The sequence below is a fragment of the Sarcophilus harrisii genome, chromosome 5, assembly GCF_902635505.1.
Source record: "Sarcophilus harrisii chromosome 5, mSarHar1.11, whole genome shotgun sequence".
Taxonomy (NCBI): Eukaryota; Metazoa; Chordata; class Mammalia; order Dasyuromorphia; family Dasyuridae; genus Sarcophilus; species Sarcophilus harrisii.
The window spans coordinates 160154041-160168570 of record NC_045430.1 but is presented as its reverse complement, the minus strand read 5'-3'; the positions used below and the strand labels follow the sequence as shown (position 1 = coordinate 160168570).

The 14530-nt window shown below is 32.9% G+C and overlaps 1 protein-coding gene across 1 annotated transcript in view; it reads right to left on the bottom strand.

The window, feature by feature from the left end:
• Positions 1-14530, bottom strand: part of FOXP2 (forkhead box P2) — a 696776-nt gene that overhangs the window by 158096 nt on the left and 524150 nt on the right. The window contains exon 5 of the mRNA XM_031938846.1: positions 9023-9112. Within this exon, the coding sequence (XP_031794706.1) occupies positions 9023-9112 (90 nt within the window). The remainder of the gene's footprint in view (positions 1-9022; positions 9113-14530) is intronic.

The following is a 14530-nucleotide window of genomic DNA, read 5'->3' as shown; positions in this document are numbered from 1 at the left end:
ATCTGTTTATCTACTGATATAATCTCATCTGAGCTATTATTACCTCACTTTACAGAAGAAGAAAATCCCCTGACAAATGTTCAGTGATTTATCTTGGGTCACACAGCTAGTAGGTGCCTGAGAGCAATTGACATGAGATTTTCCTGACTTGAAACCCTGGGCTCTAGCCATACTTCTTTTACCTAGTTTCCACTTTTACTTTTTGCCAATACCATAAGGATTAGTATACAGACATTTAAAGCCCTGGATATTACTTCTACCCATTTTGACAGTCATTGTTTATTATAAATTACTGTGTAATCCTTCTCTTTACAGTATGTGCTTTAACATCTGCATTTCAATTTAATCTAAACAACATTAAGTGCCTAGGATGCAGAGTCTTCTGCTAGGTTTTGGCAATTAAAAACCAGAAGAACAAAGACCATCTGTACCCTGAATGAGCTTATGCTCCCTTACTACATGCAGGCCCTTTCCCTCACAGTCATTCAAACTTTAAGCAAGTATTATGCACCTATTTTGAGTCAGACACTGAGCTAAGCGTCAGGGATACAAAACCAAAAATTAATTACACTGGCTATCAAAGAGTTTTAATTTCATGAAGGACGAAGGAAAATAACACACATATATAAAATATATATACTTGATAAATTTCAGTCAGAGAAGACACTAGCAGCTGCGCAGTGATTCAAGAAAGGCCTTATGTAGGAAGGGTCATCTGAGGGGAGATCTGGAGGAAGCTGGGTTTTTTAAGAGGCAGATATGAGGAGGGGATGAATTTTAGGCATGGAGAAGAACCTGTGTAAATGGAGACGAGAAGTGAAATCCCTTATGAAAAGAACAGCAAAAAGGCCAGTTTTGTTAGGCTGCAGAGTAGGAATTTATCTTTTATTCTAACCTGTTCAGACATCACTTTGGTAGCACTGTGGAAGCCAGACTACAGATAGAAAAGAGATGGTACACAGACCAACAACAAGGTTACCACAGTCCTTCAGAGGAAAGATGATGAAACTCTAGTAGGTAGAGATATGAGAGAAATGTTTTCATGGTAAAATTAGGCAAAATTAAAATTAGGATGGTTGAGAAATGGAAGGATAAAGAATCAAGGATCACTTCTAGCTTATGAACCTGGTTGACTAGAAGGGAAGTTAGTGCCTGTAGAGGGAAGGAACTCTGAAAAGGTGTACTTGAATCAAGGACAGCAAGGTGCTTATAATTAAGTACCTACTCAGTGTGAGATAATGGTTCTCTAAACATATACTTAATATGATATGGTGATGTAATGGTTGCACATGCTCAGTTGCTATAGTGATGTAATCTACTAAAGTATTTAAGGACTAGAAAGACTGGGAATGATCTCAGACACAGACACAGAGAAGATTTAGGACTCCATCTTTGACCAGCCTCATGGCTCTCCTGCCTTCATCACTTCTCTGTCTGAAGACCAAGGCTCATCCAGAGATCCTCCAGAAAGCTAGTCTGGACACTGCATTTTAGCACCCAACATGGCAGGCTCTACAGGTGCCTTGGACAGAAAGAAGGAAGTTCAGAAGAGAGACAGATTTGTGGAGAAAAATATTGAGTTCTGTTTTGGATATGTTAAAACTCAGATGTCTATACCACACGCAGGTTTGAAATGTTAAATAAGCAGTTGGTGACACAGGGCTACAAGTGAGGGGAGAAAGTAATTAAAATTATATCAGTCTAGGCTTCATCTACCGAAGGGATGAAAATTGAACTCAGGAAAGCTTGTGAAGTGTGATAAAGAGAGAGACAGAGACAGAGAGACAGAAAGAGAGAGAGACAGACAGAGGAAGGAAGAGAGGGAGAAAGGGAAAGAAGGAAAGAAGGAAGGAGGGAGGAAGAAAAGGAGAGTGTACAGTGAAAGAAAGGTCCAGGATAGAGTCCTTTCCTACCCCCTTTCATCCCACTTTAGATTTCCAAATATACATTTTAAATTAAACATGATTAAAACTGGACTCATTTAACTTTCCCTCTAAATTCTCTAAATGAAAGATAAATTCATTACACCTATTCTGTATTGTATTTCCACTAACAATAAACATTTATTATATTATCCATTACTATCTACTATACACTATACGATTCAAAGACAAAAATGGAATACTCTCTAATTTCAAGAAGCTTATATTCTACTGAATGAGGGGTGATGGGAAAAAACAGAGAGAATTAAAAATAAAATAAATTTACAGAGGCATGAGGAAAACCCACAATTAGGGAAATCTAAAGGTTTCTTACAGGAGGGAGTACTTTTGTTGAGTCTAGAAGGCAACTAAATGTTGCAAGAAGTAGAGGTAAGGAGGGGGAGCATTCTAGGCATAGGGCAACTTAGACAAAGATATTATAGAAATGGCAGTTGGAATGTCATGTAGGAAGAAGGGCAAGTAGGCCATAAGGACTAGAACGTACAATGCTGACTGAGATTTGTGAGCATGTGCATGGGGCAAGTAATAGATAATCATGTTAGGAAAGGAGGCTGGAACCAGACTGTGAAGGGCTTTAATACCCCAAAGAAGTATTTATACCTCACCCTAGAAACAATAAGGAGCCCTATCAGACTATATCTTGAGTCATGATCCAATGGAAAACCACAATACAATTCTTCATAACATTTTCTTAGTCAGCTGATTGCCAACAACCCACTTTCTGTTTCAAACCTTGCCTTCAAAGAGTAAATTGGCAGCAGTGAGGGAAAAGATCATTTACTATCTTCATGGATTATCAAATATTTATGTTGCTTTAATTTATGTATAGGTAGTGTGTATATCTGTGTGTGTGATTCCCTTCCTCCCTTAGATTGTAAGTTAAGGTAGGGCCCATGTAAATCTCCTCCAATGACTAAAACTCAGGAAGCATATTTATAATACTCATATTTGTGTTCAGTGGATGAGTATAAGATACCACTGCTTGTGTCCTCCCCACTCCTTGTCTTCAAACAAAAACAATCGTTATGTTTTGTCATTTATGTGCTTAGTACATCACATGTGTGTGGGAACATGTGTGATTAAGTACAGACAACAATATTACATTGTACTTCATGAATTTTCAAAATTCTCAAACTGATCATTTACAAGAGCCAATTGACTCCATCAGATCAATTCAGGAGCATTTGTTTCTACTGTTATTCCTTTCCACCTACATTGTCAGTGACAAAGGGCTGTTTGCAGAAAGTTCAGTGTGAAAAAGCCCTAATACTGTGCACTCCTTGTAAATCTGCTACTTTATGATTCTTATTTAGAAATGTTCTGATTATAATACAATGTCCTGATGAAAACAAGCACATGACAATTATGGGGTGTAATCTATGAATTAAATAATTTTCAGTATAAGTCAATAAACAAAGAAGTAGAAATCAAGTATTATTTCTACTTTTTCCTAATCACATCAAGGGTGGAAAGAGTGATGGATCTGAAGCCAGAAGTTCCAGGCACCAATCCCATTTCTGCCACTAACAACCTTCTTAGCTTTGAACAAGACACCTAATCTTTCTGAGCTTCTTCCTCATCCATAAAATGTAAGGGTTGACTAGATTACCTAGAAGATCACTTACAGACCTAATTATATGATGCTATGAAATTTTCTACATACTCTAATTAACATTGCTTTAATTATCTGTTAAGGGAAGGATAGTCTGAGGGCTAGTATAAGCAATTTTTCCATCCAACCTCTACAATCAAAGACTGCTAAAGTCTTGAATGGACTTCAGAGAGGACTTAGTCTATTCCCTTCATTTACAGATGAGGAAATAGAAGACAAATGAATAGGTTTGCCTAAGGTCATATATACAGAGAGCTAAGTCTACTTTCACTTCAGGAACATTATATAGTGGCCTTTACTACCTCTCAGTTTCTGCTACTTTGTTCAAGCACTGGTCTTCCCATACTCAGAACTGAGATATAAGAGTCCTCTTCCATGTAACTGTATATATGAAATTTCTACCATTGTTCGATTCATATTTTAAAATAATCCAATTCTGTAACTGTGACAGTTGTGTCTTGAAAATAGCTCACAAATGAGCAGTCAGAAGAAATTAAGCATGTATACTTACTTTTTTTTTCTTTTTGTTTACAGATGTCAAGTCATATATTCTGTTTTTACCCGAATAAAAACACATTTATTTATTTTTAATTTATTTTACATATACATCATTTATCTCTGTGAGGCTCAAATGAAATAAGATTCATAAAGTGCTGTGCAAATTTTAAAGTGCTCTATAAACTTTGGCTTTTCAAAATAACAGCATTAGTTTTAGAATTACTTCAAATGATCTCACAAATTATTTCTTGCTTCTCCACAGTGGTATTTGGATATTACTTTTAATTGGCAGGGTGAGGTGAGGCATGAGTGATAATGGGAGGATTGTCCAAAACTGGGGTATGTGGTATTCACATCATAATACTGATGACTAATATACATAGGAACAAAATAATCCTTCCCATGCTTAAATTTTCTAATAGCCAATTTTAAAATTACCTCAAAGCAATAAATAAAACAAATGCAGCTAAATAATATGCCATACAAATGCATTTTTGTGAAATAAGATCAGTGTGTAGTGGACTTTACCCTTTATCCAAAAGATATTTTCTGGCATGGTATTATAATAAAAAGGACATCCCTGTTAAAACTAAAAGTAACATTTAACTAATAATAAGCTGATATTCCATAAGTCACAAGTATTTAATACTTAAACAGAAGGATTACAATGGCCACTGATTAGTCCATAATAAGAAAAAATAAAGTCATAGAATCTTAGTACTCAAAGGGACCTTAGGGACCATGTATTCCAATTGCCCATTTTACAAAGGGAAGTAAAGCTCAGACAGTTTAGGTCACCTTACCAAGATCCTACAACCAGCTAGTGGCTAAGCTGGGATTGGAAACAAGTTCTCCTGGCTCCCAGTCCAGTATATTCTAGCATACCATGCCTGAAGTCATGTATTCTCCTATGAGACAAAAGTATAATGTAAAATAATAATAATGTTCAGAGTGCATATTTCATTATCTCTCATGAAGTATAGAGAGTAGGATGTATTACTATAAGAGGAAATACCTTCAATGAAGGAAGTTATTACAATACTAGGTACTAAAACTCAACTAATATAGCAAAGCAATAGCATTTACCTTAAATTTACGTCTCTGCTCTGCACAGCTGTTGAAGAACCACAAGTCTGCTCATGGCTGAAAATGTAACAAGAACAATAATGCGACCAGTTTTCATACCTAGGCTAAATTAAGTAGATTCTTCAATGGCGAGAAAATAGGCAATGTCTCTAATAAAAGGATATATATATATATATATATATATATATATATATATATATATATATGCATGCATGTATGTATTCTCCAGAGTTTCAAATCTGCATCATTTTGCTGTGTGTGTGTGTGTGTGTGTGTGTGTGTTTCCCTTATTCATCACACCTGACCCAGAAATTATTTTTTAGGAAGTGGGAACAGTTCCACACTCTAATTGGCCACTTCTCCTTATCATTAGTCACCACTATTATATCTTCTCTAAGAGAGAGAACAACCAACAGGCCAAAGAAAAGAAATAAATAAAAATGACAGCTATCACCATCTTGAATGCAGCATGTTTTCAAGGATACACAATAAGAAAGTAAAGATGAAACATCTGGTAATACTTAGACTCATATCAACCCTTACATCACATTATTATTCATCAATATGTCACTGATCAATGTACCTACTGATTGGACCTATCAATTGGTTTACCAGTATAATGAATGAATTATGCAAATATATTTCAAAGATCTTTTACATGAAAACAAAAGCATTACTACAGTTGACCCTTGAGTTTATTAGATATGATCGCTCTGTCTATTTTGCATAAGATATGACAATATTCTTAACATCTCCAACACTGACCCTGAAAAAAGGTAAATGAAAAAGTACTAGTAAATCAAGAAAAAAAATGTTAGGAATAATCTTGCCACCTGATAATTCTAAATTTGGTCGTAAGTATGCCAAAAGTCTGAAAAATACTGCATTCAAGTGTAAACTATTAATTCTTTTAAGGGTCTATTTTCTGGTGGCCTAAGCAACTGTGGACATTATTTTGATGTAAAATATAAATTTTTCTACCTTTTCCTTCAGCTGTTGTTAGACATTTATCTTTTCAAAGAGTTTTTTTCATGAGAAACATATAAAGATTGCTTTGTATTGCTACCCAAATTCTTCCAAGAAGTTCCCAGGAGGTCATTTAGAGGTATGCTCTCTATGAAGCCCAGTTCCATAACCTGTTAATATCAAACATCTTGCCTTTGCAAAACTGGAGAAAAGAAAGGTTGAAACCTTCTCCATTAAAATCTCAAATTGTAATTAATTAATGTTTTATTGGTTATTGAAATCTCCATAGAGGCATGCAGGACTCTTAGTTCAATAGTTGGGAGGGGTTAGTTTGGGGAAAATCATGTTATAATCACATAAGAAGTTAATTAAATGTTACTTTTGCAATAACTGGTAAAATTATTTAATAAAAAATACATTGGCCTTTCTTTCTGAGAACAGTGGAAAAATCGTGCAATTCGTACTAAATAGTGTACATGAGAGTGCAATGGTAAGTATAACCTAACACCCCAATTTGACAACATATGTGTAAGCTAATATAAAATGCCATTAGATTTTTATTAGACTTATAATCCAGTCCCAACCTGTCTCCAGTTGCCAAGATAGTCAACTGCTTTGAAATACTAGGAAATTAAATGCATATAATATTACAATTATCATATATTTTGTGGGGCAAATGTATCATTTTACATTACTTTTAAATAGTTATTCATAAAAACCAATCTCTACATTCATAAAAATATGATGCATGATTAAGAGTTCATGCTAAAAAAATAAAATAGCTAGAATTTTAAAATCTGCACCGAGACATATTCAGATTAACATGTATTATAAGTGAAACAATGCAAAGCTTTGTATTAAATGCAAGCAATGGAAATAGTTAAACTCCTAAGAATTATTTGCAAAGTATTTAAACACACTTTTCATAACAACATAAAATAGAATATAATCAAGAACTTCTGCCCAAACATTCATTTATACAAACTTTGGTGCACATGTCATTTCAATGAACAAAAATTTTCTCCACTTACACCAATTAAGCAATATCTATTCCAAAATAATACAACCAAATGTTAAAATGGTACTATCAAAAAAGCACCTCCCAGAGGCCTCCTTTCTCTTCAAAAGACAAAGAATGGCATTCTAATGAAGACTAGTCATTCACTTCTCAACACTGGAACTCAACCTCTGGTAACAAAATTCCCATTTATTCTACATTTGAAAAGGAAGTTGCATTTTAAAAATACCCTAACTCATGTATTTTTCATTAAACAGGGCAAAATAGAATGAACGATAAGGTCGTTTTTAAAAGTTTCTCTGAACCAATTTTCTTTTCTCCTGTTTTTCAATGACAACTTTATTTCTCAGATATACCACACCTACATTTGAGGAAAGATTTCCCTCCCTTAATCTTAAACCTAAGTCTTCCAGACCATTCCATTTCATTGCTGGAGGACACAACGTAGTCCCCATTGAAGTTTCACTGAGAAAAAGTAATTCAATTGGTTGCTTTTATGTAAATAGAGCTGAATTCCACCATTCCCATGTAAATGCATGGATGGCTTTCCAATGTGGAATCTGAGAACTGGACTAAAACATTACTATTATTGTCACTGCTGTGTTTTATTATTTTTAGGTGAGGTTAGAGGTGCTGGAATAAAGTAGATCACCACAAAGTTTCTGCTTTTTTCCACACATATGAAAAGTGTAGAAAAAAACAAATCATGAAAAAAAAGATCTTTAAAATTAAGGTTGTTTCAGGAAAGTTTTACATTTGGCAAAAATAACATTCTGTTGTATTTCAGACTCAGAAAAGAAAACCATATGAGGTTTGTTCCCAAAGAAAATATATTCACATCTCAAATTCATTTGGGGACCATAAATTTAATCATGTTTCCAGGCACTCTCAGTGGTTTCTGGATTGTGTAGATCAGTGGTCTATAATTCCGTGCCACACAAAAACTAAACCCCAGAAGGTACCTCTCAGGAACTCTATCTACCCTACCAACACTAATGAATATACTTACAATCATAGTATCATTTGAAAAAAAGGAGATCTAAAGATGGCGTATAAACTAATTATGTAAAGTTTTAGGTTTTTGTTGTTAAAGTTGGCAGAAAGTGATAGAGATTTTTTGGGGGTGGGGATATTATTTTAAATTCATCAACACTGAAAACTCTTTTCCAACAATATTTTATTTAATTATAGATTTTATCTTCTGAAAATTATTTGAAACTTGTACTGTCTACTGTCTCAGGCAGTTCATTAAATGTCTTATTTTTAAAAATCTATTTAAAATGTTGGCTACATCATACATGCAATACCAAAGCATTAAAAAAAACAAAACAAAACAAAACAAAACAAAACAAAAAAAACACTTCCCTAGGACAAACACACCAAAGGGGACCACAAACTAGAAGTTTTTTCTAGTTGGAGTAGCAGCAAAAACTTCTTGGCAAACTCCAGCAGTTGTGTTGGCAGCTTTGGAGTTTTTCTACATTTGTCACTTAGATACAACCCTGAAGAGCTGTCTAAGACTGCTTTGTTTTCTTCAACACCATTTTACTGTGACTTTGCTTTCACAGAAGAATTTTCACATTTTAACCTATTTGTGAATAAAGTCCCATGTAAATCTCTCAAGAGAGTTTCACACAAAGATCCTTTATGGCTATTGAGTCCAAATGTGTTTCCTGCATAAATTTTTGTAGTGAGTGACCCTGTAAACTTCTGCAATCTCCCCAATATAAAATTATTTCCTTCTCTTGTAAAGAGATAGCAATTCTGGTTTTGAATTCAAAATGTTCTACAATATGCATACATAGCATTCCCTCTCCACATACAACTATATATATACATCTACTAGCATTATGCTCTTCTTTATGAATTCAGCCCAAAGGACAGGAATGTTTTACTAACCTGCAGTGGTCTCTGTTTATCACTGCCCTTTGGAGATTTCAATCCACTTGTTTGCTGCTGTAAGAGAAGTTGTCTTGCTGCCTGTAGTGCCTAAAAGTAAAAAAAGAAAACTATCTAAATATTTTGTTTAAGATAAGTCAACCATTAATTTTTTTTCCCTCCTAGCATTAAAAGACATCTATAGAATTAAACTTCATCACCTCTTTTTTTTAGATTTTTTTTCCTTGTAAAATATAACACCCCCCCCCCCAACATATTAAACTTTTGGATGTACATGTAATCCTGCAGGAAATAAAGTTAATTTGTTTAAAGTGCTTGAAGAGGAAAAATCATAAATTGCATCAATAGACTCATTTCCACAAGGAACTTGTCTTTTGAGTGTTCAACCAAAATGCCCACTCCCTTGTAAATTATCATTCAATTTGCATTTTCATATTACAATTTTGAAGCAAAAGCAGTAGACTTCAAGTGTTACCGGAAGCTGTAATTAAATTTGACAAATCAACATCAGATTATCTTGAAAGTGAATTAATAAGGATTTTCACCGAAGATTAAAAACACTTTTTTGTACTTACAATTCAAGGGGAAACCTCTCCTTTGACAAAATAAAGTGCAGTTTTAATGCCAAATAAAATTGAGTGGTTTCATTTGCATTCTTAGCAAAATCAGAGAACAAAGAAATTACCACTCAACCAATCAGGTTTGTTTCTGTGTATGACAGTATACCAATCAAAACAGAAGATATTTTCATTTATTTTTATGTTTTCATTCCAACTCAGAAAAATAAAACTTAGCATGAGAAAATAATATATTTCCTTTATTGGAAAAAAAGAGCAGTTTAAATGAATTTCCTCTATAAAGTTCTTATAGTAAAATAAGTGCTAAAAGAGAGATTTCCTGAGATTTTTTGTGAAAAAAATATTAATAAAATGAACTAATTTTAAAGAATTTATCACAAATTAGTACTTCATTTCCCCCAAATAACAGAGCTCTGTAAATAAGACAGATTTTCAAAATTGAAAAACAAAAACAAATCACTGTACTATTTGAAAAAAATCATGGTTCCATGAACACACAATGAAATCCTGTGAGTTTTTCAGCACAGAAGAAATAGCATTAGATCGATATTCTTTTATGATAATAAAAATCCTCAACCGATAAAGAAAACTACAATTTTGATTAGAATCAATGATCTGGTTTTTAAGATAGTTTCTAGTATCCATGACAACAGTTGCTTTGACAAGATGTGCATATGGCATTACACTGCCAGCTGGTGTGAACAATGTTTGAACTACTACATTGAGATGCTGAGCAAACAGAAAAAGTTGCCACGTCTTAACCCTCAGGGAAGGCAGTCATCCCCTGATCAATTATGAAAAGACAGAGAGAGGGCTGCTCCAGTCTGGCTCCAAGCAAGTTTTCTGAGAAGGCAGGCAGACATAGAAAACCAAAGTAAACAAACTGAATGCACTAGCACCATCTCCTAACAACATTGATTTGTCTCCCTGTAGAAGGATCTGGTACAAGTTTGCAAAACAATACTTTTAGCTATTGGAGAATTTCCCACAACAATCCTTCTATTGTTTTTATCATTTCCTCAAGTAATTATAAGTTAACTGTATTGTTATTATGGCCATTAAATTTGACTTAATTCAGAATATACATTATCATACATTAGAAGATAAAATCCCAAACCTATATGAATCTTTAAATGTTCCCAGAATAGCTTCTGATCTTCAAAATCAAACTTCATAGTACTGAGAATCTGAGATTTACAGTTGTGGGAAAATATTCCAGCTAGCCTTCTCAGTAGTGTACCTCTCTCTTTTTAATCACAGTTTATACAAATGACTAAAAGTGAAAAGATAAGTTGAAAGATCTAGAACTGGAAAGTACCTTAGAATTAAAGCTTTAGAGAAGAAGGGAATCTTAGATCTTAACTAGTCTAACTCTTTCATTACCTTTCATCATGGGGAAATGGAGAACCATAAAGTAACATTAAATGTCTTATCCAAAGTCATAAATAAAGTAGCAAGGCAACCCTCAATCTTAGTTCCATCTTTCCACTGTTAACCTTGTTTGCTACTACTTTATATTATATAGCATAACTGATCTGGAGGTTGGATTTCTTTTTCCTCATTGTATCGACCAGCTTATGTTTGGTATGTTATGAAATAAGACTTTTGTTTGTATTTAATTCTGTAGTCATTGTGATCTCTTAAGGTTTCCAAAGGAAACATCTTAATTTCAGTAGGAAAACTCCTATAGGATTAATGTTAGGTCCAGTTTTAAAAATAACTAGCATCTTAAGTGAGTAAAAGAAAAACTACTAAGAATTTACTGTATTATAAGGTTAAAATTCACTTATAGAATAAATTCTTTTTTACAACTGAAGATTCAAATTTTTTTTCAGCAGACATATTGGCAGTGAGAATGCAAATTTTATTAAGATTTAAGAAGTATACATATTTTAATGTAAAAAGTTACTCAATATTTTAATTTTCTATATATTTTAAATAGTCTATTGTCTTCTAATTTGGATCTGAATTATAGCATAGCTCTAGATGGGGCTAAAGTCTACCCTTATTGAACTTTTAGGATATCACTAAAAAAAAAAATGATAGAATATTAGATTTGGAGGATATCTTTTAAAATCATTGATCCAATATTGCTTTATGAATGAGAAAACTTCAGGTCCTTTCCCCCAAGATAAATACCTTGTTTATGATCAGACCAATAGTTATAAAATCTAGAAAGTCTTGATGTTAAAGTATAAATTTGAATGTAGGTGTTTATATGCTATTCCAGTTCACTTTTTGCCCCTACAATTTCACTGTCTCATTAAAAGTCAGTACAATTAGAACTGGAAAATATTATTTGAGTTACAACAGTACAATAGTACTAGAAAGTTAGAAAAAATAAGCAGAGAATTTCAATACTGAAACCTACACTCTAGTTCCCATTTACCAGTAGAGGGAAACATGAATTCTGGCCATCACAAAAAATGAAGAGCATAAATGTTTATATAATGTAACTAGTTAAAAAGTAAAAAGACTATTTATTCTAAAATATTTTGGCTTCTGCTATTCAGGCACAGGTATCTTTGAAAAAGAAACTCATCTATTAATGTAAACTCTAATAAAAAATAAATACTTCCCTATTTTAACATTCTTTTTGTGGCAATGAAGGTTGCTACAATAAACATTAGTGATGTACAGAGGATAATTCTGCAAGATCAGAAGAGATATAAAAATAGTAAGGAGAAACCACTGAAAATGTGTTTTCTACTAGCAAGCTTGTATCATGTGACACTAAGAAAAACTTTTATGTTCTAGGCAATTTATTAGTAGTACTATTATATTTTTTAACATTATGATGACAAACCACTGCCATTTATGCTATGTAATATATATTGTTAGATGATGAATTAGGTAAAATATTAATCCTGGAAGAAAATCATTCATGTCAATTTTGTAGCAGAAAGAAACTCCAAGAACCATTCACAAACTTATCAGTGCCAGTTGGATGATATTGTGGCCTAAAGAAAATTTAACTAAAAAAAAAAAAAAAAAAAAAAAGCCAAGAGATATTTACAGATTTCCTTTTTCAAAATGATTGAGTCTAATTCATATGAACAAGAGCAAGAAAGAGATTTCTAAGGCATCCAAGCCATATCCAATATCCAACAACACATTTGTTTTGAATTAAGGGGAATTTTCCTTAATGAAGTTAACTAATTTTAGCAAATCTGAAGAAAAATTTAAAATAGAAATAACAAATATAGGCAATAGAATGAGGTTAAGCTTAAATTATTCTGATAAAATCAATGAAAACATGTTTATGGATTACACCTATGAAATTGCTGAGAGGGAATAATATATCCATGGCATAAGACATTGCCATTTTTATTAGAAATGTTATTTTCATATTTACTATGCAATTTTAGTACTATCTGCAGAAAAAAGAACAGTTAAAATGTTTCACTCACTATAAGCTGAATTCAGAGACCAATATATACCTTTTTATAAATCTTTGAAGAGGCAATGTGGAACCCTGGGAAAAGCCAGGACTGTAGAAGCAAATAACCTAACCTTGCTTCGGATGCCAGCAACCTGTGTGATCTTCTCATTTAACCCCTCTGAGCCTCAGTTTCCTCATTTGTAAAAAGAGGGGGATTTGCTAGATAAATTCTAGCTTCTTTCTACCTCTAGAAATATGAGTATCATGTCCAAGTTACAAAGTTCACTAAACGCTGATTACCCTATAACTAAAAGCATTGTTTGCTAACGCGCAGTGAGAACCTTTATTCACATTACAAGAGTTTTAAAGTAAGGTAACTTCTTTTATTTTAAAAAACAAAATGTGAAGTGCAACTAATATATAAAAATAATTTCCTTTTTTCTCAAAGTAAATATATGTTTTTGGGGAAAAACAGATGTCACTCATATCTTTTCCCATAAAAATAGGAATGTTTAACCTATCAGCCTGTTGCATTTGAGACGTTAAAATGAAAAATGACATCTACGCCCATTAATATCTTCAATGTATAAACAGCACAGCGTGACACATTCTTGAGAGCTGAAGGCTACAAAATCTCTCTGGAACATAAATAACAAAGCACTCAGAAGCATATTTGATGTTGATATTCATCTCTGAGAAAAACACTGCTGCCTAGGCTTCTTATGAAAATAGATGCAGCCCAAATGGATCTCCTGTAATTGGTTTCAGATAGCGAGGTCAGAAGAAATATGATACAAGAAACTATTATGTGGAACAGGCAAAACGAGAGTGTTTACACAGGCGCTCCCCAGTTGTACTGACAAGGGGTATATACTTTGCAGATAACCAGGACCAAAAAAAAAAAAAAAATGCCAGAAGGACTCCAGATTCTTTCTCCTCACCCTCATGTATTGTAAAATTTAACATTTTACTTTGAATGCTGAACACAAAAACAAGTTTTCAAACAGAATTTCATATATTATAATTAGCTACACAAGTGTGGATGATATAAAATGCATTCTTATTCATTATGGATTTTCTTTGCATTAATTTACAAAAAAGTAACAATAAAAACTGATAAATATAATATAAAGTTTTGTGGTACTATTTAATAAAATGAAATTAATCACTTAATTATTGTAACCTACTTTCAAACAGCAATCTGTTGGAATGAAGTGATGCATCTATAATTACAGACTTTTTGTCAGGACTGATATATAGACTATTTTGTAAAAAAAAAAAAAAAAAAGGTAATTAATTGCTATAAAACATCTTTATAATAATTATTAATCTTCTGTTCTATATTGCCAATTCCTCTGTAGTTAAAAAAATGTTGCACATAGCTATATATTTCATATCTAAAAGTGAAAAACATTAATTCCATAATAGAACTTATACTATATAATCATCTAAATAAATGGTTATTCCATTGGATTATAAAAACTTGCTTTATGAGACAGTTGGAATGAGGCTACTGCTGAAGAACTAATATAAACTCTCTAAGATTGA